The 26152-nt window shown below is 37.5% G+C and overlaps 1 protein-coding gene across 3 annotated transcripts in view; it reads right to left on the bottom strand.

Annotated features, from left to right (window-relative positions):
- Nucleotides 1-9117: 9117 nt before the first annotated feature.
- The window catches only part of SLAIN2 (SLAIN family member 2), a 31590-nt gene continuing 14555 nt past the window's right edge, over nucleotides 9118-26152 (bottom strand). The window contains exons 6-9 of one of the 3 annotated variants that reach the window (XM_026676549.2): nucleotides 23338-23475; nucleotides 17141-17218; nucleotides 13400-13682; nucleotides 9118-12125 (exon numbers count right to left, since the gene is read on the bottom strand). In XM_026676549.2, coding sequence (XP_026532334.1) covers nucleotides 12059-12125; nucleotides 13400-13682; nucleotides 17141-17218; nucleotides 23338-23475 — 566 coding nt within the window. In that variant the 3' untranslated portion in view covers nucleotides 9118-12058. The remainder of the gene's footprint in view (nucleotides 12126-13399; nucleotides 13683-17140; nucleotides 17219-23337; nucleotides 23476-26152) is intronic. The other 2 variants (XM_026676550.2, XM_026676551.2) reach the window with 2 other exon arrangements.

The raw sequence follows: 26152 nt of genomic DNA on the forward strand, positions 1-26152 counted from the left end.
GAGAGTTTGTGGGGTCATGATATCACATGCAAGTATAAAAAGGAGACACCTCCCTCTATACATGCCATTATACACGACCACTTGGAACCCAGTTCCCAGAAGAATCACAAGGTTATTTATCCATTATAATGGAGTCCTTGCTCCTTCAGGTTTGTAACTGAAATTGAATGAGTAAAGGTTCCTGAGCAATATTTATGGTGACAGTACATTTAAGAACTCTAATAAATCTCAGCCGCATGTTTTCTCTCCAACATGCAGGTATTAAACATTCCTGTAGTATACTGAATTTCCCCTTCTTTAATGATGCCATTAATCAGCAAATGAGAACACGGTGTCCAACTATATTGGTAGCTTCTCTGGAGGATGTTTCTCATATCCATACATGTGATTTGGATCGGAAACTCTAACAGTTATATACAGTACTTTAACTCAAGGGTCTTCAAACTTGGCAAATTTAAGACTTGTGGACTTCAACTCCCAGAATTCCTGAGCTAACATGACTGGAGGAGGAATTCTGGCAGTTGAAGTCCACAAGTCTTAAAGCTGTCAAGTTTGAAGACTCCTGCTTTAACTGTTGCTACTAATAGATAATCTGTAACTATAAGCTAATATGGTATACTTCAGAATTATTCTCTGAAGAATGTATGTGTTGGCACAAAACACTCAAGATCAACAGAACCATGGCTTATGCAACCCAATGTTTTGACCCACACAGCATTTTAGGCAAAAATATGATTGGCTAGTTTGTACCTAAATTAGATGTTGAACCCAAACCAAATGCTTTCTTTGTTGAGGCCAGTCTGCTTTCACTGGGTGGAAATGAATGTGTTAGGCTGACTTAGGACTATACAGAACATAAACAGTAAAGTAACAAGACAGGTGTGCTTGGTCAGTTGTTGGATTGGAAGTTATGCAGGTGAAAAAGACGTTAGGCTTCTGCCTGTTTAAAATGCAAATTCAGGTATAACTGCCATAACTACTAGCAGTCAGCATGGTGGGATTCAATTTTTTTTACTACCTGTTCTGTGGGCGTGGCTTGGTGGGCATGGCAGGGGAAGGATACTGCAAAATCCCCATTCCCTCCCCACCCCCCTAACCTGCTTTCCAGCTCAGTTCTCCTGTGCAGGGCAACCAAAGAAGACCCAGCCAACCAGCTGGGACTCGGGAGGTGGAGAATAGATGGGGGCGGGACCAGTCAGAGGCGGTATTTGCTGGTTCTCTGAACTACTCAAAATGTCCGCTACCGGTTCTCCAGAACTGGTCAGAACCTGCTGAATCCCACCTCTGATCTCCATTATCTTTGGGCAGCCCATCTTTGAGCGCGCTCCCAATGGAAGGACATCGCTCAGACACTGTGTTAAATATTACGTGGTTTCTTTGGCTTTGTGTTGTGTGAACCCAGACATAAACACACTGCAGCCAGATTTACAAATGTAGTAAATGAAACCACAACGTGCCTTCTAAGTTAGTGTTGGGAAGTTTTCATCTTTAATTTGCAGCTACAACCAAAGAAATAAAGCTTTTGGTTGTTTTTTTTTCTTTCCTTTACGTGCTTTATTAATCATATTTCTCTTGAGAATCGCTGTAGCCTGCTTAGTCATGAACATGATACAGGGTGATTTTATTTTCCCCAGTGGAATTGTTAAAAAAAATAATAGCTGGACAGATTGGAAGAGCCTATAATTGCATGATCTTTGAAACATTAAGTCAAATGGTACCAGGAAGTGTGCTTGGGAGCATCAATTTTTAGTGGATTTAGATCATTCATACCTAATTATTCTGTTTCTTCCTAGGCAGCTTGCTTTCAGTTTGCTTTCAGCCTCCATATTGTCCAATTTATAGGAAGATGGATCGCTTTGGATTTCAGGGAAAAGATATAGAATGGCAGTAAACAAACATCATACATGGTGCACTCAATGTCAACAATCTGGCTTTGATTATTTTGAAGTAAAATAGGGAAAAGCTTTATTGGAGTACAACCATAATCGCTACATAAAAATCTTTCCTATTTTTTCCTTTGAAGACTAGATCACAGGTGGTCAGAAACATAATGATTTAAGAAAGACTACTTAAAGATAATTATTAATTATGATGATTTTAGGATCCATATAGACAGTGGAGCATGGGCAGAGATTCTGGAACAAATACTCAATATGTAACGAAGATAAATTAAAAGAAGCTGATGCCTCTAACATTGCAGAAGAGAAAAAAATGAAGACAAGACATGAACAATGGAAATTGTGAAAGTTAAAGGATTGAAAAGAGGGTGAGTTAAATAATGTGCAGGCAGGGTTATGGACATTTTTCTTTTTAAAGTGAAGGCAAAAAAGCTTTCTGGTGTAGAACAATCCAATGTATGTAAGGTCGTCTGGATTTAGGTTGGCTTTGAATATTTTCTGAGTTTTCTCTGTCCAAATCCCTGACTTTAACAGAAGTTTTGGATGTCATCATAAATGTGGTATTTTGGATGAAACACATTTTCCCTCATTAAAAAAAAGCAATCCCTGTTCTTTGGTGTTTCAGTCCATTCTTGGAACTTCATCATCATCATTCATCAAATGATGCCTCCATCCATATCTTTAAATATCTCTTTGTAGCTTACTGTTTCTTCAAGGGCTTTGTTGAATTAGGGTTTGATTGGTTTTTTTGCGGGGGTGGGGTTGGATATGAGCATTGGGAATCTTCTGTACAAATTATGTTCAAGAGAGATAAAAGGGACACAATCAGAGCATTTCCCACTTCATAATCAACTATAAGCATTTGCAGGCAGCATGTTTGATTAAATGGTTTTTATAAAGGGACATTAATACTTTTTACCAGGCTTAAGCTAGTATTATGCGTATATCTTTTAAAAGGTTGTAAAAATATGATTCTAGAATACAAGTGGATTTTTTTTTGTAAATTTTATTGGTTTTTAAAAACAAACATAAACAAAAAAAAACATAAAAACATCAAGCTTTCTTCCATAGGTATACAAACAGTGTACCAGTTGGTTTACAGATCATTTTGTGCCTCCATTTCGCAGTCTTCAATTACAGTTACATTACATAAAAGCTCATATTATCAATCAAAAATTAGATACCCTAATATCATTATTAATCAATCATTTGACTATAGTTTTATTCATTCATATTTTACGAGATAACCATAATTTACTTAGTTTATTTTATAACAATTCATATTATCCTCCCAAATCTATCCTAAAAACATTTTGTAGATATAATAAAAAATAATAATAATACATCTTTATATATTTATTATTCTCTAAAAATCTACATATTTCATTAGTGTATTTTATTATCTAACCATTGATAGAAAAGGTCCCAAATTTTATAAAATTGTTTATCCTCTTGTTCTCTAATTTCAAGTGTCAATCTACTCATTTCAGCACATTCCAATATTTTCTTAATGATTTCCTCCTGCGATGGTATTTTCTCATTTTTCCAGTTTTTAGCAAATACAATCCTAGCCGCTGTTAATACATTTACAATCAGGTATTTCAAATCTTTGCTATATGTTTCAGGTAAAATTCCCAATAAAAATATCTCTGGTTTCAAGTCTATATGTTTTCTTGTCATTTTTTCCAACCACATGTGGATTTTAGTCCAGTATTTTTTAGCGTCCGCACAAGTCCACCACATATGGTAATATGAGCCAGGTATCTGATGACATTTCCAACATTTTTCGGATTTGTTCTTGAACATTCTTGCAATTCTTGTCAGGGGAAAATGCCACCTGTAAAACATCTTATACAAATTTTCTTTATGAGCTGTTGACATTGTCATTTTATAAGTTTGAGACCACAATTTTTGCCATTTCTCTAAATCAATCCCATATCCAAAGTTCTTCCCCCAAGCAATCATAGTTTCTTTAACTTGTTCTTCTTCTAATTTAATTTCTAATAAATATCCATACAGTTTTTAAATCACCTTTTCATCAGTACCTGTCAAAATCTTATCTAGATCAGTCAATTTATCATAGAAACCTTCTGTTTTAGAATCTTTATCATACCTTGAATGTATTTGCGCATATGAAAACCAATTCATCTTTATACCTTGTTCCTCTAGTTTTTGCATAGATTTAAGTTCACCCTTTTCATTCAATATTTCCCCATATCTAACTGTTTGTTCCTTTTTATATATTATAGGATAAGAAAATGCTTCAATAGTCGATAACCAGACTGGAATTTTCAAATAACATTGTCTTTTAATCTTCTCCCAATTTAACCACAAAGACTCCCGTATATAATGTCTTCTAAAATACCCCTGTATTTTAGTTCCCTTGTACCATAAAAAAGTGTGCCACCCCAACAACAAATCATGTCCTTCTAATGTCAACAATCTAGTATTTCTTAATGTTATCCATTCCTTGACCCACATCAGGTTTGTAGCTTGGTAGTACAACTCCCAATTAGGCAAACCAAATCCTCCTCTAATTCTAGCATCTTGCAAAAGCTTTAACTTTATTCTCGCTTTCTTACCTTGCCATATATATTTCAACACAATTTTATTTAAATCTTCAAAATAGTCTTTTCCAAGCCTAATTGGAATTGTTTGGAACAAATATAAAATTCTGGGTAATACATTCATCTTGATTGTTGAAATTCTCCCTATTAATTACAGTTGTAGATTTTCCCATTTCGCCAAGTCTAGCGCTATCTGCTGTTTAACAAGTGGAAATTTTATGGCATTTAAATGTATCCTGTGACATATGGAAATAATCTGGGAAATTGGCAGGCTGGCATATTCTTTTTATATATAGCTATGAACATAATGCCACAATTCATATAGTCATTGAAAATCCTAATTTTGAACATTTGCCCACAAAGTCTATAATGTACCTATAATGTTCATGTTCACGCACAAGTAAAACCTCTTTCCTGGTTAGGCTAAAGAATTACATGAACCCCAAGTTCTGGTTATGTGTGTGTTTATTAAACATACACAGAGCAAAGAGAACAGCTCTTTAAAACAACATTATCAAAACCTTTAACCTTTGAGGACACTTTACCACGCATCCAACTTAGTCATAATGTGATTTCTTTGGTTTTGGTTTAAGGTAATGAGTATGTGAATCTAGCCATTGCAATTTGCCAACCATGATTTATGGCTTAGAGTTATTTGTGAATCAGGCCACTGTGGCTAGTCTATCAAGAAGGCCCTACCAACTTCAGGGCTTGGGGCATAGCTGGCTAAATTGGTCTCAGGTCAATAAACTATTGTAACTTCCATGAAATATGGCCCTTGTAAGCTACAGTGATCTTAATAATGGTTTAATTAATCTGCTCTGCTGCTGTTAACAGTTTATTTAAATTGCTCCCCAACAATACTTTGTACTATATTACCTTATTGCCTTGAGTGCTTAGAAGGTGGCATTGTGGGTTAACTCTGTTGATTGCCAGCAGTTCGAATCCCACCAGGCTCAAGGTTGACTCAGCCTTCCATCCTTCCAAGGTCGGTAAAATGAGGACCCAGATTGTTGGGGACAATATGCTGACTCTGAAAACTGCATGGGAGAATGGAGCTGGAAAGCAAGTTAGTAGGATGGGGAGGGAATGGGGATTTTGCAGTAACCTTCCCCCAGGAGTGGGGAAAGAATGGGGATTTTACAGTATCTTTCTCCTGCCACGCCCACCAAGCCACACCATGCCCACCAAGCAACCCCCACAGAACTGGTAGTAAAAATTGTTGAATCCCATCACTGGATGAGATGTATACACTGAGTAAACACTCCAGCATCCCCCATTGAGAGGCCAAATAATGCTTCAAATAGTTCGATTTGCATGCCAATAACAGCACCTCTTTGTTCTGACTGGGAACCATAAAAAGCCCAGGTGAGTATTTACTTCATTATTTTATTCAATATGAGGGGGGAACTGCAAGGTCTTTTATGGTTTTGCTCACAGTCCAGTGAAACTTTTGTTGAGCTGATGGCCCTGATGACTCCTTTGGCTTCCCACCTTCAGAGGGTCTTAGCACTGCCACCTGCACAATTCTCCTTCCTTATTTGCCCATAAAAATAATGCTTGCAAAACAGGAATCCAACATGGTTGCAACATTTAAAACAGCCATTTTTATTTTGACAAGTTAAAACACACAAACATGCAGGCGCCTTTTTTGTGGGATCATTGATATGTCTTCTTACATCTGGGCATTCAGCCTTCCAGGGTGTGAAGCTAGTTCGCCTCCTTGTGGTGCATCTTGGATAGCACAACAGCATGAACTAAACTAACTAGCAACTGCTGGCAGCCAAACTATCCAGGCTCTCAAATATATTAAACTGTGTTTTGCCACGATTATAGTAGACTCTGCAGATGGATCAGTAATGCATCTGGATGTATGTCTGGGAGAACATCACCATCAACTAGAGAGAGCTGAGCTTCATGTGTTTGTTAGAACACCCTACAATGTGTTGTTGTAAAAAATGTGAACTTTAGGGAAAAGAACTATTTGCCCTTTTCGTAACATTTCCTAGGGCTGTGGAGGTCATCCAGATTTGGAGGGCGGAATGTGACTCAAAATGCAAGTGGATGATCCATAGCACCATTATTCAAGAATAAAACCAGAGGTGGGTATTCAGCAGGTTCTGACCAGTTCTGGAGAACCGGTAGTGGAAATTTTGAGTAGTTTGGAGAACCGGCAAATCCCACCTCTGACTGGAGATTTTACACTATCCTTCCCCTGCCACGCTCACCAAGCCATGCCCACAGAAGTGGTAGTAAAAAACTTTGAATCCCACCACTGAATAAAACAAGTAGAATTTGGGAAAAGGATAGAAGCCTAAATGCCAGGAATGAATGATTTATCTCTTTTGTGTGAGCACCAAAATCTGCATGGATAATTTTGCTCTTCTTCTTGTCCTCTTTATCTTACAAGTAAAAAGGGAACCACGGGTCAAAAGCCAACAATAAATCACAATAAAGGAAAGTGGTTGTTCCCTAGAATAAACTTCAATAAATTATTAAGACATTCTCTTTTACATTTCAGTCTATTGTAAAAATTAGCAGCACTAAAATAGAGTGTTCTGGGGGAAAAAAAACCCATCAGTTCTGAGATGTCACAATCAAACCGAGACACCACATCCTATGCCGATTAGTCCAGTACAAGACAGCTTTGTTCCTTATGCTATCCATTTTGTAACTTTGCAGGATTCTTTTTTTCGCCATGTATATGTATACATTTGAACTGGACTGCGATGGTTCGTGTGTGTGTGTGTGTGTGTGTGTGTGTGTGTAATGGTTATCCTTTGAGAGCCAAATGCAACAGAATTTTAATTTTAATGTAACAGAATTTTAATTTTAATGTATGCTGATTAGTATGCATTTAACTATTCTATTCCATATTCCATTCTGTATTCTATTCCTATTCCATTCTATATTCTATTCTGTTCTGTTCCATTCCCTATTCTATTCTATTCTATTCTATTTCTATTCTTATTCATTCTATATTCTATTCTATTCTGTTCTGTTCTGTTCTGTTCAGTTCCGTTCTATTCCATTCCATTCCAAATTCTTTTCTATTCTATTCATTCCAATTCCTATTCCTATTCTATCCCAACCTTACTTACCTATATGATTGCCAGGGACAGAATCATCGTATCCCTCTTGATCCCAAACACTAACTACCGTGTTTCCCTGAAAATAAGACCCTGTCTTATACTTTTTTGCCACCAAAAAGACACCAGGTCTTATTTTCGGGGGATGTCATCCACTGACTAACCTCAATTGCATGCACCGCCCCCGGCCTCCTTTTCGCTGTAAGAGGCCTTCAGGAACTTCTTCTTCTGCGGCCAGCAAGGCTTTCCTGAAGGCTTTCCTGCAGCCGATAAGAGAGCTCGGGATCGATCCGGAGCTTTGTTATCAGTTCCAGAGGCCTTCAGGAAAGACTTGCCAGCCTTGCCGGCTGCAGAAGAAATGGGCCGGCAAGGCAGGTGTTGGGGTGTGTGAGGCCTGGCTACAACTGTCCAAGAGTAAGTAGTAGGGCAGCTTTACGCCTATCCCCACCCTAGCTTCATTTTTACCTGTCCACTCTGGAGTGGGTGGGACCTTAATTAGGGCTTATTTTGGGGGGTAGGGCTTATATTGGGTTCATGTATAAGAATCAAGCTAGGACTTACTTTCAGGGTAGGTGATATTTTAGGGGAAACAGGGTATATGCAGGTGGATGTTGCCTGACAATTGAGCTTTATACAAAACCTGGTTCTTCTGTTCTCACGGCTGAAGGCAAAGCTACCTTTCCGGATCCTTTGTCCCCTCAGAAATGTATCGCTCTGCCTTTAATTGTCCCTGCCTTGTCCATAATAGATTCTAACAATATTCCCAAGGGACATTTATTCAGTAGCTGGTGAAGCAGCACTGATGACATGCGGAGCAACTCTGAATATCCAAAGCCTGCTGAACTACTATGAACTCGTTTAGTTCTGTGTTGTTGTTTTTTTGAGATATTATCGCAGAACTAGTAAAAGTAACTCCCAGTCTCCTGCAAAGCAAACAAAGCACAGTCAGAGTGACAGGAATCTTGGTACGTGACAGGAAATCTTTCCCTGCATAAATACCATGGAAGCTGTGGGTTCATACAGCAGACTTATAAGGGTGGACACACCTTTCCTTTGTACTTAGCATTGCTCCAAAGTAAATTAGTATTAACAAGTAGCCTTTCAAATGTCTCATGAATGATTAATAATACATCATATTATGGAGAATTAATACGTTAAAGGGACCACGCTCTCGTTCACTATCTTTCTCCCTCATCAACCCTGCAAACTCTGCAATCTTTTCTCCTGGGAATGTGTGGCCTCCAGCTATTATTGAACCTTAATTCCCCTGATTCTTAGCAAGATCCAAGTGATAAGATATGGGAATCCCATCCGAAGAACATAGGCGAGAGATCAAATTTAACTAAAACAACACAAATAACAAGTTTATCCTTACTTAGTCTCCTGATCCCTCAGCTTGAAATAAATGAATGAATGAGTGAATGAAATATTAGACATCCTATGTTTAAAAATGGGATTGTTGCTATTATGTGTATTTGAACACAGGGCAGGATCGCCCACACAATTTTTCTGAAAACATGCAAATGAACAAAGTATTTAATATATTTAGGGATACAACAAATATTTCATTTTATATATATTTTATTTCAAAAAGGAGTCAAAGAAACGTTTTAAGAATACCTATATTCTTCCTTTTTACACTTTTTATTATTAACATTTACAAAAAACATTCAAACACTGAGGAAAAATTAAATAATTTTAGAAGCAGAACTCCTTTCTTTTCTGCCTACATACATACAACAATTCTGAGCTGTTGACACAATCCCCCCCCCCCACATTCATAAAACCCTTAACAACTATTGTCAAACATAAATTAATTAAATCATAGGCACTAGTTTATCATATTCATGTTTCCACACTTCAATATACCCAAACCTCTAAACACAGAAAGTTGTAGGATGTCATGGCAATCAAATAAACTGACAATGTGAAAGTCTCCTCTAACTATACCTTTTTCAGGAATCTAAATTTGCTAGATGTTTATTGCAATGTGGCAGCAGGGGGATGACACCCTTAAAATTAGATGCATTATCAAAGTAATGCAAGGATGAGCTTCATAAAAACCAAAAACCTTACATAAATCAAGGTGATGTAGCTTGGTTAAAAAGGCAACATCTGGATGTTTGAAGAAAATATTCAGTTAAATATTTCTTTTCTAGTAAAAGTAGAAATGAGAATGTTCCCACTTATAAAGACTGCAATATCTGCTTCACCAAAGCCCCGTTTTAAAAATTAGGCTAGGTAAAAGTTACCTAAAAAAAATATTTAGACATCTTATGTGTTCTGTTCAGCGCTTCAAATATGCTGGACTAACAGTGCAATGCAGCTCTGTTAGCTTCTCTTCCTACAATTATTGGCTACCCTGATTTAAGAAGACACCCTCCGTTCAATTCTTTTTGATCTGACTTGACTGTAATTAGGATGTGTTCATAGTAACATTCCCAGTTAAAGGAAAATCACTTCCCACACTGTGCTTGTGACTCACAGAAGTGCAAGTAATTCCAACTATGTAAAGTGGCAGGGTGAGATGGACTCTGCAAAGTCTCCATGATGCCCACGTCTTAACTTGCAGATGATAATTTGTGTCTGAAAGGTTTATATTGTGCCTTCAGAACCCAGCATCTAAAGATCCCAGAGTCCCATCCCTTACGCAAGACCACAGAAGGGCCATTCCTTTAAATTAAAAAGAAAAAGAAAGAAAAATTGCCTGAGTGCTGGAACAGATGTCTACTCCTATCCTGCCTTGGTCACATTTCCAATTCAAGTAAAAATTGCATGGCTTTTAATCCACTAATCTAGGAAAGCTACCAAAATGATCAAAAGACTGGAATCCCCAAACCATTTACTCCTTTTGTAAAATTCAAAAGCACAAAATTTAAAGAGGCAGGCATGAATGAGGTTTTCAAGCCACAAACAGAATATGTTTCGATGCTCAGTCCTTTTTTTTTAAGCTCAGTACTTGAGACAGCAAAATGAAATGTCATTCTAAGAGGCTGCCTTTTCTTTCCTTTAAAAAGAAAAAAAAAAACAATCCTTGCAATTCACTCACTCTGAATTTCTTTCTGATAAGTAGGCTTACCTTCTGCCTTCCACTCCAACATAAAAAGAAACTGAAAAAGGGAGCTGCAAGAGATGGGGCTTTGGGTATTGACAGTTTTCTACCGCGTGAGGGATACCCTGACAACAAGGACTAGCGAAATAGTGAAAAACTGACAACTGTTAAGAGGAACAAACCACTTTGTAAACATACGTGGCAGAGTTTTCTTTTTTTCAAACTGTTACCAACAATGCAAAATACAAATATAAGGCAAAGTACATAGTTAAAATATTAATGGGGGCAATAACCTCAGTGGAAGTATTTACAATTAAACACACCTCTAGGAAGCTGATTTTTAAACAAAAAAAAAAAAAAAGGAGAAAGAAGACTCCCTCATACCGTGAAACATCACCCACACGAATAAAGCTTTTGGTATCAGTGGAACAACTGATTCCCTTAGAATCCATCTCTGGGCAAGAGCTGCTTAGTTGCCTTTTCCCTTTTATGTTAAACTACAGGCCTGCTCAGTTGCACTCCAGGCATTAAGCACGTGGCGATGTTTCTTCGTCTGTTCTCTTCCTTTCTCTTTCCAGGAAGCTTAAAAAAAAGGACTTGTATGTTTTAAAAAATATCGCTGCAAAAAGAAAAAGAAAAAGGGGGGGGGGAGGCTATTTTCCTGAGCCAGGAACAGCTAGTTTTGGGACTGTACAACTAAAAAAACGAGCCCTTTTGGCAACCTTAGTATTATACAAAACCTGATATGAGACGTCAACATAAAAGAATGCACACTACGCTTACCAAATCTCAGAGACCTAAGGTTTGTTTGTTTAAAAAAATAATAATAATAATTGGTACGGACTCTCCTCCCACTCCCTCTCCCAGGGAGACTCCAGAGACAAGGGTTCTGTGGTGACTCAGTTTCTCCACACATCTTTCCACAGTTGCCTACAACAATCTCACCTAGCCCAGTAGCATTTTTACAATCCAATGTTTTGCTTTGATCGACGTTAATATTTCTCTTCTGCGTGTTAAAAGAAAGCCTTGCTCTTTAAAATCAAGTAACGTATGCTCTTTCAAGAATTATTATTATAATTTTTTTTCTGCTTTAATATTTTATGTGCTGCTTTTTCAAAATGGATGTATCTTTGGCATATTAAAAGATATCTGCCCTGGTTGTATCCGTGTTGTAGCCGCGTGAGCATCGATAACAATTCTAGGAAGCAGGGAAGCAGAGCTTCAGAAATGATACGTGATTCACATAAAAATGATTTGAGTGATCACCAAGGATCTGATGTTAATGTCATTAAAGTGCTGTTTTATAATCTCTGCCAGCTTGTGCTAATTAAAAGGCAGAGAGATCTGGAGAGTTTCAACCCCTCCCCCCAAAGTATTTTCCATCCGTCTGCATGTTGATCCGTGGTTTCGTCTGGTGAAGAAGTGCATGCTGGGTTAACAAACTTTCGCTGCTCAGTAGCAGCCATCCTTCCAGCTCTCGTCTTTTGCGCTGCTATAGGTTTTGGGAGCTGGCAGAGATCTGAAACAAGAGAAAATGAGATTCCATCAGGAAGTTTCTCAGCCAGCAGAAGTAGCCTGCAGTACCCCATTCTAACCACTGCGCCACCGCAACGGAGGCAGCACTGCCAAAAAGCACAGAGGCCCCGAAGCTTCCCGTAATGCTGTGCAGACTGTGTGAGGGAAGCAGAACAGAGTGGTTTGTTGCGCAGCCACGTGGCACAAGTGACATGCCAATTCAACGTGGCGGCTGGAAACATGGCAGCTGCATGGCCTTGTGATGAAGCGATTGTCCTAGTGGTGCAGAAGCTTCTGGAACTCTTGCAAACGTAAATGAGTAGGTGGGTGTGGGACCTGGAAGTGTGTGTGTGGGTGGGTGGGTGGAAATCAGGCCTAAGGTCTGCAGGGACCTGGTGTGTGTGCATGTGGGAAAGTCCTGTAGTCACCCGGCCGGGCGTATGGGGGATTGCAGTGTCTTTCAGCTGGTTGTAAGGTCAGACAACTGCGAGGGTGATGAAGTGGCTTTTGGGAAGTCCTGTGCTGTAACTTTGAACAGCCATTAAGGACTGGTCATTAAGCAAGGACCACTTGTAGTATACAGTCTAACATTGTCACAAGCCAAAAAATGCCTTTGCAGTGAAGCATCTATGTAGTAATTCCAAAAACCACCTCAAAATTAGTAAGACAATGATATAAAAATAAGAGGGGAAAAAAAAACTTCAAAGGTAGATTTAAGTCAAAAGGTACACATAGCAATAATTATCTAAAATTACGGTTATTTCATTCAAAGGCAGCAATAGTGTGAAAATGTTTTATTTCTCCCAAAATCTGAATTGTAAGAGTAAGTATGAGACAGAGGTAACAAACGTGAAGTTAGAATGGATGTTTCAGCCATGAAATCACAAACCGACTCTACCTAACAAAGCACCCAAAATTACTTTCTACCTTCGTTGACGTAAAAATTGCAGTATCCATAAAACATCCAGATCTTTCAAGTCTACCCATACCCCCCCCATCTTATCCCAAAATACTTACCCAAAGGCAGAAAAGTAGATTTAAGTCCCCCCTACTAAATTACACACACAAAATAACATTCCTCTCTATTACCAGCTTCTTAGAAATGCACCACTGAAAATATATTATTTCTGATACAAAACTGACTCATTTTCAAAATAAACACATAAGAGACGAATCTTTTTAGCTCTGTGAGATGTTGCTACCCAAGAGACGAAGGTTTCCCCCATAAATGATGGTGTTTTTCCCCCCCCACATAAAAAGTGAAACTGGCTCACTCACCTGCGAACGGGCTGTGTGAGTTTGCTGCGAGGCACTGGGATTCCCCCTGTGGAGGGGGCACTAGGTCTTGGCAAGCCACTCCTTAACCCTGGGGTTCCCGCAGGTCTGGTAAGGGTAGCGCTGTTGATGGTGCTGGCTGGACTTGCAGAGGCAGGAGCTGCTAAAGGCAGCTGAGTGGCTTCGGGAAGAGAATTAGGTCCATGGGTATTAAATGCTTTTACTGGCTGTCTCAGAGCCAGAGGTGAGGGCGCTGCTGGAGACCGGAACTTACTGGGAGACGGAACTGGAATAGCACCAAAAGAAGACAGTCACATTCAGGGTCAGTAAAATGGCCGCCGCTTAAAACCAGACAGAACCCAAATAGCAATAGCACTTATAGACTTATATATACCACTTCACAGTGCTTTTACAGCCCTCACTAAGCGGTTTTACAGAGTCAGCCTCTTGCCCCCAACAATTTGGGTCCTCATTTTACCCACCTCGGAAGGATGGAAGGCTGAGTCAACCTTGAGCCGGTGAGATTTGATCTGCCACATTTCAGGCAGCCGACAGTCAGCAGAAGTTGCCTGCAGTACTGCAGTCTAACCACTGCACCACCGTGGCTCATAAAAGCATCAGTGATGTAGTAGAACAGCACCCAATATGTATTATTTCATAATAGCCAATATTTCTGAACATTTTTGAGAGAAGCAAATACATCAAGTTGAAACAACAACAGCAATTCAATGAGAAGCAGTTCAAATAAAAACAGCTGCAATGACAAATAACCGTGTAGCTAATTCATCCTAATTGTTTCAGCAGCTAACTACTTTTCATGGATGATGTGCGTAAGTATGTCTAGGTTTTGGTAATTCCTTATTGAAAAAGGAAGTTTAAGTGACCCCAAATTTAAATTTATTTAAATTATTACCTATTACATCAGAAAATGAGGGTAATATATATTTCACAAACTAAGAATGTAGTTCTTCCAGCCAGGTGTACAATATACAGCAAAAACAACATTAATTAATATGTTACAATACTTTAAATTGTGTATGCATGCACGAGATTCAAATTAACGTCAATTAAATGAGATTCGTATTCAAACTATGAATTTGCAAGGTAAAGTACATTCAAAGAGTGTATGATGTGTAAATATGGGACTGTCTCATGGGCCAAGTATATTCATAGCTCAAAGTATGAACATAGTTCATGATAAACCACCCCTATAGGAAGGTTATGATCTGTAATCATGTAAGCCATGTGGGCTTAACAGTTGAGTTACATGTTACAGATTTTTAGAATATTTTTCTTCTGATCCTTCATGTACTTACATTGTGCAATGATTCTATTAAAATACAAATCTTTCTTTCAAGAATATTTTTAGGGGAATTACCAAGGTGGCATTGTGAAGGCATTTTGAGGAGCACACAATGGGTTAACTGGCGGGGAGCTGGGGGACGGAAAACACATAGACTCGGTTTGAAAAAGATCAACATAATGAATTAGAAAAATTGCTAAATAAAAATGGAGGGATATTTGAGAAGCATTATATATAACTGCAGAACCTGAAAGCTCTTGGAGCTATAAATAAATAAACACAATTCCAGCATAGTACAGGGAAATATTTTTTGGAAAAACACAATAGTAAATTCAATGATGAAAATATCCCTTTTTGATATTCTAAGAGCTATTAAATTAAGAAAACATACTAGTTTCTCTTTAAATGCTCTAATATGTCCTATGAGCAAGGCATCCCAAGCTGACTTTATAAAAAAAAAAACTTCATTTGCCTGCAAAACACACTGCCCACAGATGGTGATTTTGCAGTAACAAAAAAGGCCTTTACAACAGAAAGCATAGCGCTTAGAAAAGGATTTCTTTGTCTGAGGTCTAAATCATTTGCAGTCTGATGTATTAATGGACTGTCATCTTTGTTCCGTTCTCAAATAAGTCTTTAGTTCGGAGATGTTTACTTGTAACCACACTTCTATACCACCCACTTTCAACACCAATAAATTCAGCACACAAATGAGATATTATCCCTTATTGGTAATTAGAATGCTAATTAGAATCCTCTCAAGACAGACATTGCTTCCAAAATGAAGCCCTCTAGTAAAGAAATAACAAACTTACAAATCTTGAGCGACACTAACCCAATCAGCAAAAATGTTGTATATGTGTGTGAATATAGGCATGCAACACATTATATATCCAGTCTTCAGCAAGCAATGGGCTAATTTTCCTGAATGCAAAATTGTTAACTTCTTGCATGAAAATACAGCTGGAACTGTACAGTATACCGAGGAAATCAAACTGGTCTTCTATTATATGGTGCAAAATCAAAGATATTAATTATGAAATACTGTAAATTATTGATCTCTGTAATAGATGACTAGATGCATGTCTAGAAAAGCACAGATACGTAGTTTACGTGCGTGGCAGAAGAACCTTAAGCCAAGAGATTAATGGTGTTTATTTCCCCCCCCCCCAGATAACGGTTTACATTTTAAATTGATGCCCAAAGTCATTTATAAACTATCGAAAGAAACTGAAGCCCAATCTAAGTAAGACTTCTAAAACAACCACATTTGATGTGATACAGTTTTGATGTTTTAGGTAGCTGGGTTTGTTGCAATAATCCTGACATTAATTTTGTATGTGTGAAGCAGAAGTCCACAATAAAGTTATCCAGTATAGATTATTGTTATAACTGCATGATTTCTGCTGCTCACCATCTACCAGGTTTCTAAAGCTTTTAGTGAATATTATTTGTGTGGGTTTTTTTTACTGTGAGATCTGCATAAACACTGGAACAATCTCCACTGCTTAAAATTTCTGAAGTCAATCAATGTTTGGTATCCTAAACTTTCCATTAACGTGGACAATATTTTTTTAAAAAAAATGCCAAGGCTTTTTCTAAAATACTGTGATTACGTTGACCTTTCTCAAAGACTCCATATATTATCCTGATAATATTAAGTTCCATAGCTATTCTTGGTTTTTTAGCAGAAAAGTACAAAACTACTTTGAATAGCTGTCCAAGAAGAGTTTTTTAAAAGCACAATATAAGAAAGCCAAAATTAATTAGTCTTGATGAAAATAAATGAGTTTTAAAAAGTATCTTTCTCTCACCAACCATGAATTTCAGAGATATCAAACTTGAATAATACTGATACAGTGTTGCTTAATGCAACACAATAAGTCGTCTTTGAACAAAAAAACAAAACAAAACACTCAAAAAACAAAAAGCTGTTAAGTTCTGAGAAGGTACCCAGGCTGTAAGAAGTTATATCATGTTGTCTTAAAGCAGCCTGTAAAGATGACTAAGTGGCCCAAAGAAGCAATGATAGATTCTGTCTAGAAAGGATGACAATCAAACAGCCTGAGAATTCCACCCAAGGATCCCTAAAGGAGTCGACTTAAGGCAAAGAAAAACAAATTCAATTAGTATAACTACTGGGAGTTTTCTTAGGAAGCAAGAGGGAAGTTCATTTGTACAATCTCCTCAACAAGAGTTAATCCTTTTCTGACAGCTCTGGCTGGGCTGAACCGTGTACCAAGCTTCAGATAGTCACCATCTGCTGACAGCTTGTGCCCCAAATGTACAGTTCAAAATACGGTGAGGTTCTCACAGAGGACCAAGTGTTAACACTGAAGATCAATATTTCCTGGTGAATACATCAACCACAACGTTGAACACATAAAGAAACAACTTCTTGACTTTAGCTGGAGCGCAGTAAGAGCCTGTAAACTAATTACCTCCTTTGGCAGCTGGAGTATGAAGTGCTTGTTTGGTTTTGAAGGCAACACGGTGCAAATTTTTCTGCTTTTGCAGAGCTGTTGAAACAAAGACGTGTTATCTCTGTCTAAACAAAGGCTGATAAGAACTTTGAACTGCATTGAGGTGTCACTTAAGATTCTAAGATTGTAATTTTCATCTTAAACATTAGACAGCAAATGAACAAAAAAATGGCAAATAGCTTTCAAAAGCTGTTATGGCTCCAGTAATAGTAGCAGCAGCAGCAGCAAAGTGTTTTATTTTAAAGAAATGATGCTCAACTCAGCAAGAACTGTCAGAAAATGTGTAGAATAAAATGCATTATGTGTTTTAGCAGGCAAAGAATTTTTTTGCAGGCCAAAAATAATATTAATAATAAATATCTGCACACCTATAAGTGAAAACAAACCGCCAGCCAATCATGCAAAGCCGTATCAGTGCAAGGTTAAATTTAAAGAAGGCAACTGTCCTATTTAACTCCAAAGGTTTATAAAGTTTCACATCAGTCAACTCTTAAGAACAGTTTCTTTTTCTCAAAGTCCCAAAGGTGCTTTTTCAGGAGGCAACTGGACTTTCTTTGTTTTTTTTTCTTTTGAAGACGTTTCTCTTCTCATCCAAGAAGCTTCTTCAGCTCTGACTGGATAGTATCTGACTAGATAGTGTGGAATGGAAGGATTTATATTCCTTGCAGAATCCTTCCACTCCCCACCATCCGGCCAGAGTTGAAGAAGCTTCTTGAATGAGAAGAGAAATGTCTTCAAAAGGAAAAACAAAGAATAGAATAGAATAGAATAGAATAGAATAGAATAGAATAGAATAGAATAGAAGAGAAGAGAAGAGAAGAGAAGAGAAGAGAATTCTTTATTGGCCAAGTGTGATTGGACACACAAGGAATTTGTCTTGGTGCAAATGCTCTCAGTGTACATAAAAGAAAAGATACATTTGTCAAGAGTCAAGAATCATCAGGTGCAACACTTAATGATAGTCACAGGGAACAATAAGCAATCAAATCATACTAGGAAACAGTCAATAAATAGAATAGAATAGAATAGAATAGAATAGAATAGAATAGAATAGAATAGAATAGAATAGAATAGAATAGAATTCAATTCTTTATTGGCTAAGTGTGATTGGACACACAAGGAATTTGTCTTGGTGCAAATGCTCTCAGTGTACATAAAAAGAAAAGATACATTCATCAAGAGTCAAGAATCATAAGGTACAACACTTAATGATAGTCACAGGGTACAATAAGCAATCAAATCATGCTAGGAAACAGAAAGTCCAGTTGCTTCCTGCAAAAGCACCTTTGGGACAACCATGACTTGGATGACTAAGAATCTCCATAGACTTTTCCCCAAAGGTATGTGCATTTTAAATAATATTTATTTCTGAAACAAAATTGCCAACTATTCTCCTTCCTATTTCAAACCGGGCATTTCTTCATTCCAGATAGGGTTACTCAACTATTACAGTGATAGTTATTTAACAATCTACTCCTATTAGACAGAAAAGGCAAACACAGACAGATTTAATCTCTGTGGTAAAGAAACTCTGCAATCAACACGGAAGAGAGGGAAAGAAAATATAGGATGTCAAATATTAAAGCTGATAGGTGAAAATCAATATAAACTAGTGTGTCCACTACAAGTCATCCCCAGAAACAGGATTCTGTATCATAACATGGAATATTCTTTAGCATCTTCTGCCTTGCTTTAGTGTGCAAAAAGCCCTTTTTTAACCGGACGACCACTCTTAACATACTCTAGATCAGACGGACATAATTGAACTCATTTTGAGAATAATTTTAAAAGTCAGCTGCTTGACAAGCATTTTGGAGAACAGGGAGATAGGTTATTTTTTTTATTGATTTATCTGTGCTTCGTGTGTGTGCAGCCACTGAGAAGACACTTTCTGACAAAGGCCAGGGGAAACCTGAAACTGCTCCTATTTGCATTTATGGATCTTTTTCACAGATAAGAGCCGTTCACACGTAATACCACTGTCTGTTTCCTTTTGCTCCATATGTAAAACCAAGGAAAAATTAGCAGCAGCAGCAACAATGGAAACAGGATGAGGGAAGAGTTAATGAGAGAAGAAAGCTAGAAGAAGACAAGAATAAGGAAGAGGCATTTGGAGAAGAAGAAATAAAAAGGGGAAATCCTGATAGATATTTATTTAATATAGCCTGTATTGTCATTTTTTATACTACGGGGACACTGGCATGCAATTAAAAATTGATATTACACAAAGGGGCAAATTAAGTAGGCAAAACAGCCTCCGCCAAGCAATAGCTAAACTTCAAGCTCTTCAAAGGCCATAAAATTCAGAGTTATCTGCATCTCTGCAATTCACTTTTCTTCTATTCTTCTGAGCAACAATTCCCTTCCCTAAGTTCAAATAATTACGAGTCTTCCTGTTAGGGAATATGCTATATAATTATCTATCTTTAGTTTAATTGGCACTTATCTAATTTTAAATTAGTTTAAGGAGATTTAGCAAATGGCTCGGGTATTCCCTGACCTCAATAGTAGGTGTTTTAATTTTTAATCATCCAAATAAATGGTACTGTGTTAAAAATATATCTTTAAAATTATTCACTGAAATAATGTTATATCCTCTGCTCACCTCTAAAACAGAGATTTTTCCCCCCCTTTGGCCTCCCATTTCAAAAAATATAAAATGGCACACACATTGACATACACAATATTCAGCTAAGAGGGAAAAGCACATAAAGTATTTCCGCTGGATTTAAGAGATCCTAATGCTAGTAAAATTTTAACTTCATCATTTTTCTAGATGAATTGAGGTTTGATTCTGACTCTAATTATAGTTTATGCTTGGTTTTCAGATCAACCCTCTTCTTAATTATTATTTTTTAATTCCTAGTTTGACTTTGAAATATCGTTGCATTTAAACTCATAATATTCTCCTTTTGTTTCTTTTGCCTTTCCAGATTCATTCTTTCAGTGGCTGCATGATTCTTTATTTGTCTGCCTTTCCTCTAATAATTCACCTCTGCTGCCAAACCTAGCAGTCTAGGTTTGTATAATAGCAACTGGGAAGAAACCTGCCTAATAAAAGGTTACATTTAGGTGGTTAAAAATTGAGATTGAAGTAACTTCTTTCCTATGCCACTTGAAGATAAGTCTTTTTCATTTTTTTTTTTTTCTTTTAACAACTCTGCAATCTCTTGCATTGGGGTGCAGTTAGGGCAACTGATTGGATGCTGAGTGTTTACTGGCCGGATGCCCTTCCTAACGCCTATTTAGAGCTCACAGCAGATATTTTCTCTTTGCGCCCAGGGAGAGAAATGTCTGCTGTGACCTAGGATCAAACTCAGGGCATCCTGGATTGAGCTCCATCTCTAGGCCACCATGCCACCCTCTTACTCATTTATTCAAATACATAGCCTGAAAATGTCAGCTGATATCAAATAAATTATACCAAAAATATGAGGGGGAAAGTCCACTTGGAATAATTTCTCCCAATTATCTGTATCTATCCCCGAAAACATATTCCCAAGAGATCTCTCATTATGCACAACTTCTTTTCTCCACCATTTCTTTTCTGCTGTAACCAAATACTGCTTTGGTTTGCTAATGAACGGAGTTTCTCACGAATCAAAAATATGTATTTATTGATGAACAGGTGCTGGTTATGGAGAAAGAATCTTCGGAAGCTGGGAGCCCATAACCAAGGATAGTTTTTATGGGCAAGATTTGTATAAAATATAGTGGGTATTAAGGTGCAAATCAAAAGTTGTCTAGGAAACCGAAATGAGTAAGCACTGATCTTTTTTTGGGGGGTGGGGAATTCTAGAGAACAACTGGAAACAGATTTTTTCTGTTTTTCTGAAGATGAAAATGTTACGTAAATTTCTGCCAAAGCCAGTGTGGGTTAAGTATTAACTCGTTGCTTTTGTTTATGCAAATAAATTAATGGCAGTCCATTGAGGAAAGAGTTTGAATTATGTTCAAATTCTAGCTTTTGCACTGAATACCAAATGAACAATGAGTACCGGGATAAAAGTTTCACATCAAAATGCACTGAGTACTAAATGTGATGAGTTTCAAAGCAGTTGAGTTTATTGTAAGTACTATTGAGACTGTGCTAACTCAGGAATGTCAGCAAAATCTTCAGGGTATATTGCATTAAAATGAGGGCAGGATTAAGCCAATATTGAGCAAAGAACTAATTATAGGATGTGAAAAACTAACCGGATTGCTTGACAAACCATGACTGAAATAAACTACAGCTTACTGTTACCCACTTAAAACAGAGCTGTCAGCTCTGAACTTAGTATAAAAAGAAACACACTTTTCAACATAGGTATCAACATCTGTAAATGTTCTGACATTTATATATGCATATTAATGATATATGCTGACATTTATATCAGTTTGGACACACTATGTATATTTCCAATGTATTTTTCAATACTAATATAGTAGGCCTGCAGTTTCTGAAATCTTACTTGTGGAATGAAAAAGGTAATAGTTTTAAACAGAAATCAAAGTAACCTTGTCAAGTTAAGCCCATGCAGAACAGCAGTTTGAAGTGCAAAGGACACTGTAAAGTGATAAAAGTTTTTTAAAAGCAAATCCAAAGAAAACATGGGAAGGTAAACCACGAACACCGAAAAGTGTGTAATAGCAAGATTTCTATATATCAAACTTAATATCAGACTTAATAATACAGTAGGGGCAAACCACAATGTTAAGCACATACTGTCTAATATCATTAAATGCACCTTTGTTTAGTTGGAGATTTGGCAATTGGGATGACAGAGAGAAATGTGTTCTTCCAAATTAAAAGCTCTCAGGTCATATAAACCTTCAAGAAAACATGTTAGCAGTGACTAGGCAAGATATTAATACCCTTTCTCCCTATAAGTGCTCTGGACTTGATTCTGAATGAACAGCTATTACTCAACAGTTAAGCAACAATATATGCTATGTTAAGCTTCATGTTTTCTACCAAGTGTAATTTAATCCTGAGCTTCCTAACGCCATGCCTGATAGGTCTCCATGTTTCTTCCAAATTTGAAACACACGGTTCTACAACACATATACAGTATGTATTTTATATCCATATACTAGAGCTGTGTCTGTATTATTCGCCTGTCCCTTCTAGACACACAAGGCAATTAATAATATTCTCTGAAAAGTCAAAACTCTTATTTTTATAATATATCCTCCCATAGCCCTACAGCGATTCCTTAGCAAAATGGATGCAAAGCAAATCAACATGCTCAAACAATGGCTATGTAATTAATCACATTATCGTGTTCAGCATATTGTGCTACTTTTAAGCCCTTTGCAGGTGTGTAGATGGTAGATGTAAGCATGAAAGCACTGACGGCAAGAAAAAGCAAGTGAGCCTTGCCCCAAACATCTGCATACCTCTGCAGGCATCTATGCACTGAGCATGGAAATCAAGAATATGTTCAGTTTGAGTTTGCTGATCAGGGACTTAAGATAGTTTCTAACTGCAGAAAAATGCATGTGGACAAATAATCTTGTGCCGTTCTTAGAGCTCAGCGCATAAAGATCTGCAGAGGTCACAAAGATGTTTGTGAAATCAGCAACATTAAGTTTTGCCTTTATTCAGGCAAGCATTTTAGGAACCCAGTCTAAAGTATGAAATGAGAATGGCTGTCCTTTGATCCATTTAGGAGAATCCACAGAGAACAATGCACTGTCTTTATCTTATTATTCCCCCCAAAAAACAGTATTGAGCCATAACTACAAAAAGAAAATGGCTTTTCAATATGTTTTGTATTATATTGAAGATATCACAGCTGCAAATTGCAAGAAAATGTGCAGCACACATTAAACCCTAGGTAGTATACTTGTGTGATAATAAATAAAATATGGACATTATATTTGCTGATGATATTGAATGCTTAAAGAATCACTAAAGTTCTCTGGGTAAACCTAAAAAGAAAGGAATACATATCAATAGAAAAAAAAATGCAACTTGGGACAATAAAAATGTTTTCAATGGTGGGATAGAAAAAATAATTTCATTCATTCGACATACATTAGATCTGGCTAAGTTAGCGTTAGCCACATGAAACATCCAATCCCTTTACCATGAAACTGTAAACACGCAGCTACAATTTTCAGCCTTCTTTCAGAAGCTGCATTTACAGCATCACTGTAAAGATACTTACTGGCTGAGGACTGAGGCTGAATACGAGGTATTCCTCCGTTTGGCACTTGAAAGTTTGAGTCACTTCTACTGTTTTTCACAGACTCAACATGGATGTTAGATGTCCTGGAGAGGTTTGGAAGACTACGCCTTAGTTTTTCTGTATTAAAGAAAGATAACAACATACCATCTAATGCAGGGGACTGCATTCTTCTACCACCCAGAGCAACCGGGAGTACAGAAGTCCTGAGGGGGAAAAGGCTAGGTACAGACCTTCAGAGCACATATTCCAGCTGTCAGGCAATACATAATCAATCAAAGCATTAAAAAGTACATATTTATCTAAAATATTGCATTTTATAAAAGTCTGAACCCTCACATAGAGCAAAAATTCATTGATATTTGTCACTTTAGGAGAAACGGTCTAGTGTCGTGATTCCTTCTCTCAAAATGGTGAACGCATATCCAACAGACGGCAACCTATTTATTGATTTAAAATTCCTTTATGTCTGCATAAAGTTATGTAGAACTAGTTCTGAGTCAGAACTGGGATACTAAAACAAAGAAGAAACAAACCAGCAATATATAACCGGGGGAAAAAGAAAGGTTTAGTGAGTTGGGGCTTCACAATAATTTCCTTACACTTCCATAATTGCTGCAAATCTGTTTTGGATGATCAGATTTTATTTTATTTAATACTGTATTTATAGAAGACAGAGAAGGATTCAGAAATTCACAATGTGTTTTCTGGTGGAACAGCTTTTACCAGCTGACACCATTGTACAAAACCCTATTTATTTTGAAAGCCAATGCTATACTTTTAAGAAGAAACAGTAGGAAACAATTTAGACTAGCATTTTTCAGAAACCCTACAGTGATGGAGATTAACAGATTCCATAAGGTAAAGGTTCCCCTCACACACACATGCTAGTCGTTTCTGGCTCTAGTGCGGTGCTCATCTCCGTTACAAAGCCGAAGAGCCAGCGCTGTCCGAAGACGTCTCCGTGGTCACGTGGCCGGCATGACTAAATGCCAAAGGCGCAGGGAACGCTGTTACCTTCCCCCCAAAGTGGTCCCTATTTTTCTACTTGCATTTTTACATGCTTTTGAACTGCTAGGTTGATAGGAGCTGGGACAAGTAATGGGAGCTCACTCCGTGATGCAGATTCCATAGCTTTGAACAAATATGGGTAGTCAAAAAAATTTCTCCATCATCCTAGCAGTACTGGCTTTCATATAGAATGATCCTCACTTCAGATTTGGGGGAAAAAATCAGCTTTATTAGCTAAAAAATATGCTTGCTAAGCAATATAATAATTATTATTCATAATAATAATTATGAATCTTAATAAGAAAAAATTTAATTTATATCCATAACAGTATAATAGTCCAATAAATTAAATATGAATTTGAAGTTTTAAAAATGTGGAATGCATTGTATTGTGGACTTTGTTTATTCTGCTCTGATGTAATACAGGGCTCCCCAACTCCTGGTCATGGACCACAACTGGGCTGCAGCCTATTTGCAACCGGGTTGCGTGAGCAGTGGGCCAGTGCACACGCAGCTCGACTTGTGCAACTGGCAGGCCAGCGTGCATGCACACACGTGCACAGCTCAACTTGCGCAAGTTGAGCTGTGTGTGCTGGCCCATCACTCGCACAAGTTGAACTGTGCACGCGCTGCTGGCCCAATACTCGCATGGCCCATTTTCCTCCACCCCCCCGCCGGGCTGCCAAGCCACAAAGGTTGGGGACTGCTGATGTAATATATAACCAACCAATCTGCATCATCTTACTTTTTCATTCTTTAGCGATATAAATCAAATGGTGTTCTCTGTATATTATTTTCACCTGTTATTTCTTTGGAAAAGAAACTCTCTCAAGTGCAATGACTGTAAGACATAGTGATTTAAAACAGATTGGGGAATTTCTAAAAAGATTTATGGGCCAGTTGTCTGCATGAAATGACAATTGGCATTTTGTCTGCAAAAACTATTGCAAACTAGACTGAACCGTCAACGGAGATATATAATAATATGGACATGCACTGGAACACCAATGCAAAAAAGAATCCTAACTTTATTTGAAGAATATAGAAAGCTAAGTTCTTGGATTTGGTAATACTCCAAATCATGCGAACTTAATTTTCTCAGCTGTCACCAAATCGGAATCCGGACTAAGAAACAACACAAATAATTTCTTAAATTTAATGGAATTAACTGCGTTGCCTTGACCGCTTTTGCTATACCCACAGAATGTATAGTTTTAAGTAAAGATAGGCTTAAAATATATTTCACTGATCACAACATATAATCTATTTTATGGGTGATTTTCGAGTTAGAGAATATTTCTTGTTGTTTGTTGGTGTATCCCATTTTAAGATCAATGCAAGAGAAGCAAAAGCGAAGCAAAAGCTCAAAGGATGAAAAATAATGCAAGCAGGGATAAAGATGAATAGAACTATTCAAATAAGTTTAGCGCCCACCTGCTATGAACTATGCCAAGAATCGTTATTTTAGTCTGATATATAAATACTGTACGTACTTTCATAGTGCTTTGCATCTATCCCTCAATCCCATCCAGGAATAATTACTATAGGGAATAAAGGGATTACTCTCCCACCCGAAATTATGGTCTGTCTGAGATTAGCAGTCTAAGATTATATCAAGACTGGAACTTAATGACAAAAGTACAGAATCACTGTGAGCAGCTATAGCTTATTGCCATTTTGACTTTGTATATTGTGCAAATCAATCTTATAGCAGCTCCCAGCTCCTTAATTGGTACAGAGGAATATAGATGGGGCCACCATCTCTTACAAATAAAGACAGTCCCCC

The sequence above is a fragment of the Notechis scutatus genome, chromosome 4 (assembly GCF_049901735.1).
Source record: "Notechis scutatus isolate UNSWTSFEM ecotype Mainland chromosome 4, rNotScu1.2, whole genome shotgun sequence".
Taxonomy (NCBI): Eukaryota; Metazoa; Chordata; class Lepidosauria; order Squamata; family Elapidae; genus Notechis; species Notechis scutatus.